Source organism: Charadrius vociferus, unplaced genomic scaffold (assembly GCF_000708025.1).
Source record: "Charadrius vociferus isolate BGI_N301 unplaced genomic scaffold, ASM70802v2 scaffold266, whole genome shotgun sequence".
Lineage (NCBI taxonomy): Eukaryota > Metazoa > Chordata > Aves > Charadriiformes > Charadriidae > Charadrius > Charadrius vociferus.
In genome coordinates, this window is record NW_009649114.1 from 497,007 (window position 1) to 502,248 (window position 5,242).

General features: G+C 51.4%; 1 protein-coding gene across 1 annotated transcript in view; it reads left to right on the forward strand.

Annotated features, from left to right (window-relative positions):
- The window catches only part of PLXNA2 (plexin A2), a 167,704-nt gene that overhangs the window by 132,221 nt on the left and 30,241 nt on the right, over positions 1-5,242 (forward strand). The window contains 2 exon segments of the mRNA XM_009888264.1: positions 3,283-3,295; positions 3,519-3,655. Of these exon segments, the coding sequence (XP_009886566.1) occupies positions 3,283-3,295; positions 3,519-3,655 (150 nt within the window).

Sequence of the window (5,242 nt, forward strand, 5' to 3'; positions counted from 1 at the left end):
GGTGGCGGGGGGGCCGTGCGCATCCCCCACGGGAACAGCCGTGCTCTACGAGTGCGTGTGTCACATGGATGGGGTTCAACAGCAGAAGACAATCCTAAAATTGCCATCTTTTTCTGAAGCTTTGCCCGGGGTATTGCACAATTTCTTGGTAGCCCAGTCACTGAGCCCAGTTTTCGGTACCTGCAGCTCGCACAGGTCTACAGAATAAACAAGATTTATGCGGGAACCTAAACCCAGGGTTCCCACAGCTTTTGGTTTCAGCTTTGCACCTCCAAAATAGTGATAACTTCCCGAACTGCTAGTCTCAGTTACTCCTCACAAATGCGTTGTTGCAGTCCCAGCAGGAGCGTTACACAAAGCGGAACTTTCTTCTGTACCCGAGGACCTTCTGTGCACGAGAAATCATCGAGGAGTTGGAATCAGCACTCGAAATGTTCCTCTCTTTGCAATGGACGTTGTTACTTAGGTGCTTAGTTAATGGGTCTGAATCTAGGGCGCTGCTTCTTGCTGGGTTTGGGGCTGTTTCTGTACATACATGTGTACCCACATGGGCACCGATAGGACTTTTTACATGAACACAGACACCCGCACCAGGAGAGTGAGCCCCAGAGTCCGTCCTGCTGCAGCTCAGGGACTGAGGTCCTGCTGGTAACTTAGCTGTAATCAACTCCCTGTGAAACCTAAACATATCTGAGTAAGTTTCTGGGTCTGTAGATTTAGTTTTTTCACCATGGTGCCCTTCAGGGTGGAAGGGTAATTCTGCATCCAAATATTCAGGGATTTTATTTTCCCCTCCAGGGATGCTGGTTCAGTGTAGGCTTTCTGTGTCTGCGTAACGGGGAGCTGCTCTTTGGGTTGGTGGGTTTCCACTGGTTGAGCGGGTCATTTCTTTCTGTTGTTTAATTAGCAGCCTTTTGATTCATAAACTTAAAAGCCACAGTCGGGGTTTCTCATATCTCCGGTTTTGCCTAAACAGGGCGCTTCATCCACCCACATTGATTTTGTGCTTAGTGGGATCTGTATGCAGGGAAATGGCAGCACTTACCAATTGTCCACAATTTGTAAACTAATTGAGAGATAAATCAGGCCAGCCCCTGCCACCCCCACGGCGTTGTAAGCGACACCCTCCCCTGGGATTTCGTTTATTCAGCAGCACAGCAGAGGTGCAAAATATCACCGCTTTTTGCTCAAATATGCCAGAAACCCCTCTGCTCATCACAGGGCACTGCCAGTACGGTGCCCAGATGTGCCGTTACGAACGGGCAGGTCCCACACAACACAAGGAGGATGCTCTCCTGCACTGTGTTAAATAATAAGCGGGAGGCAGTGGAAGGTAATTGCGGAGATGAGCCTTGGAGCAGTACCTTGCAGCGACCTGGTGAGCATGTGCTGAGCATTATCATCCATTGTATTGGGGCTTCTGATTTCCAGCACTTACCCTGATTATATCGTCTCTTTTTCTCAGGCATCTAAAACTCCTAGCACATCATTTCCTTTTGTTAGTTGGCCTCTATTTTTCTCTTTAGCGCCGCCACAAATTCCATTACAGCTGGTTTATGCCATTAAAGTCAGTAGTAAAATTGATTGGTACCTTAAAGCAGAGCTCTGTTCCGACCCTGAGAGGGTTCATGCCTTGGTGAGCTCATCTGGTGCCTGACACCGCGCAGGAGCGATGCTGTCACCTTAATTACACCCGTTTTATCTGGGGAGGTGGAACCTTGGAGCTACATCGCATCTGTAAATCTGTCATAATTATCGCCAAATCATGAGCTGAAGATGGAAAATTCTTATTCAGCTTTCAGGCCCTCATGCGATGCCGGCCCCACCCCAGCCCTGGGAGCTTTTGCAGGTCTCTGGGGTGAGCCCTCAGCTCTCCTGTCTTTTCCTTCTTTACAAGAGTGACTGCTCGGGGTTACAGCCTGAGTTTCTATTTTTGGCAGCGCGTTGAATTTCCAAGGACTGCAGCGCTTAGACGAGGTGATGCTCCCACCAAAAGCCTCGGGTGCTCGTAGCCGGGAGGTGCTGAGGATTCACTCTGAACGCAGAGGAGGGCTGTGCTGCCCCGTACACGTGCAGCTCCGCTGGTCGGTGTGTGGAAGTGTGCCGGAGCTCACGGACGTGTGAAATAACTGCTCCTTTCTGTCCCTGAGCTCCCACGAGCAGACTGGCCCCGGGGCCGGGGCCGGAGGAGGAGGAGGGTGGCTGGTAGTGGGCTCTCGCTGTCTGGAGCGTTCACAGTGTTCCAGCGCGATCCTAATTCACCTTGGGAACAGCCGCTGGGGGTGGGCTGGAGGCTGAAGGAGGTTTTTGATGGGCAGTCAGGCATTGAACATCCTTTGGAGGTTTTTTGCATTTTGGAATCACTCCTCGTGGTTGTATGAAACGCTCCCAAGCACGCCTAGTGTAAATACTGCTATTACCATCCCTATTGTCCGGTATTGCCGTTAGCTGGGATAATCACAGAATATCCTGAGTGGGAAGGGACCCTCGAGGATCATCAAGTCCAACTCCTGACCCCAGCTAGGATAAGAGCGGTGAGCTGACCGCGAGCAGTTGAAGGACAAATCTCTCCCTGCTATGATATTATTCCATGATTATCCCCAACAGTGTGGATTGTGTGTTTTTATTCTGGTCTGTTCAGGAGTCGGGGTCAAACTGGCTTTTGGTCGAAGCTGCTTTGGCAGATGCTGTGGCACCCAGAAAACACATGTTGCGTTGTGAAAACAGTAGAGAAAACAGGACAAATTCCCCGAGCTGCCAAGCAGGTGGTACCAGGGGAGCGGAGCTGGGAGGCTGCCAGCCTCTGCAGATGAGAGTCATAAAGAGGGTAATGTGAAAGCATTAGTACAACAATTTGGTAATATCCACTGATTGAAAACAAATAAAAAGGTACCTGCTTTCTGCAAATTCTATTAAGGGGAATAAATAGCTATCGTGGTGCAAGGCAGGATAAAGAAGTGGCGTTGCTGCAATAATATCACCAATGAAATGTCGAGTGGGATCTAAGTTCGCCCACCGAGGATGCCTTCCCATCAGCAATGGGAAACAGGCTCTGCCCCCACAGTACTATCACTGGCGGTTCATATTAAGCTGGAGCCGACGGTACCGCCTTTTGTTAAAGTTGGGCAGTGTTTCGCATTATTAGACCCAGGTGGGGTTTTGTGATGCTTTACCGCCTTGGTAAGCATCATTTGGGTTCAAATTTCCATTGTGGCAGTTTGCTTGGCTTGGGATACATTTGAGTTTTGAAACTGTGGCGCAAACAGCTTACCTTTGTTTAAGAATGAAGTTGAAGGTAAATACTTAATTTTGCTGAGGTTAAATTTGCAATCGGTTTGTTGAGGCGCGTCTCCCTTTCAGAGCCGGGTTCCAAAATTCAGGTGTCCCCTCTCAGCCAAAGCGTGAAGGTGCTTGGGGGATGGTGCTTCTCGGGCTGGCAGGCCCCCTGGGCAGCCCCTCGCCGACAGCTCCCCTCGCAGCATTCGGGAGCACTGAGTTTGTCCTTTTTTTCCCCCCAGACTCCAGCGGTGAGTTTTCTGCATCCCAGCCGTGGGCCGGAGTCGGGAGGGACGATGGTGACCATCTCCGGGCACTACCTGGGAGCCGGCAGCCGCGTGTCGGTGCTCCTGGGAAACCAGACCTGCGAATTCTACGGGTAAGGGGCCGAGCCGGGCCAGCGCGGGCTCCTGCCGTGCGTGTCCGGGCTAGCAGGGCTGCACCACCGCCTCTCTGCTGCAGCTGAACACACAGCCAGGGCAAAAACTCATCTGGGAACCCCTGCGGGCTGCCGTTCCCTCTTCTATTGCGTGAAACCATCTTCTCCCTTACGGTGACTGAGCCTTGCTTGGCAAGGGAGGGCTTGCGTCGGAATTGGTGCTCTCCGCTATTTCGTTTTAATGCACTTACAATGTCAACCGGTCCAAAAATCTCGGGCAAACGTCACTGTGATTGTAAAATATATATAGTAGTCATCAGTACCTGCCCCCAGCCCAGTTGATCTGAAGAAAAGATGACATTTGTAAGAAAAATCTAGTTCCTCTTTTCGCAGATCAGCAGCTTCCGTTGCTTTCCTTGCAGCCAGGGCTGCAGCACCTCAGCCTCCTCGCACTGCTCTGAGCAAAGCCGGGACCCGCACACACCTTCTGCTGAGAAACCTGCGCAGCCATCCGCCTCCTCTGGGATCTTCTAGGGCAAATTTGCTTTTCGCCCAGCAGTGTAAACACAGAGTTGACATTTGCAGGGTTTAATGGGTTTTCTTGGGGCTTAGTTAAAAAAAGATACGTGTGGTATACATCTGTGTGCGTGCCGTGCACAAGCCCGCCCTGTACCCAGGGTGCTCGGGTGCCCCGGCGCGGCTGGCGGGAGGCTTCGGAACCGAAGCGAAGCGCTGTGATGTGCAGAGGGATTCTGCCTCTCAGATCCTCGCTCAGGCTTCCCAGGAGGAACCGAGGCAGTTTCTGGGAAAGTAAAGACCCCTGGAGGTGAATTTCTCATCTGGAAGGCTGAGAGGTTCTCCGATACGGGAGCTGTGGGCATTCAGACGTGGGAGCGTGTCGGGATAAATAGCAGTGCTTATTCTAGGTCTGTCCTAGAACAGTGTTTCAGGAGGTCTGGACATGCTGAAGTCTTCAAGTGCAGATGAACTCTCCGAGTGCTAAGCACTGTAGCTGATCCATCAACTTTTCTTCCCTCTCCGGAGCAAAGATGCCAGATTGCTTCCTCAGATGCACGCGGGCAACGGCGTTACCGCCGGCAGAAGCAGCCCCGAAATGTAATCCCTTAAATATATGATTATATTCGGGCAACCTGCAGATACTGACCTGCAAAACCTGGAAGAGTTTTGAATTCTCTGTATGTTCTAATTACAGCAGGCAAGCAGAAACTTAAACAAAGCACGCGGCAGTATATGAATGGCACCATCCTTCATGTGGGGTCACGCTGTGCACTTTGTTTTGCTTGGACTGTTTTGAGGCAATGAACTTCAATTGTACTCGAGGGTGTGGGGGAGCCTGATTAGATGAAGCAGTTTCTAATGAGATTCACTCTAATTACAGCTTCCCCCATTCTCCCCTCTCTGATCGGAGGAGTGGGTAGATTCACCATGACGACATAATAATAGCACAGAAAGCTAATTAACTGATCACAGGGAGCTGCGAGCAGCTCTGCCAGCAGCGGTGCGTCACTCTGGATCTCACGCCAGAGCTAAGCAGGCGCGGTGGAGGCGGGGGGCGGGGGGGGGGGG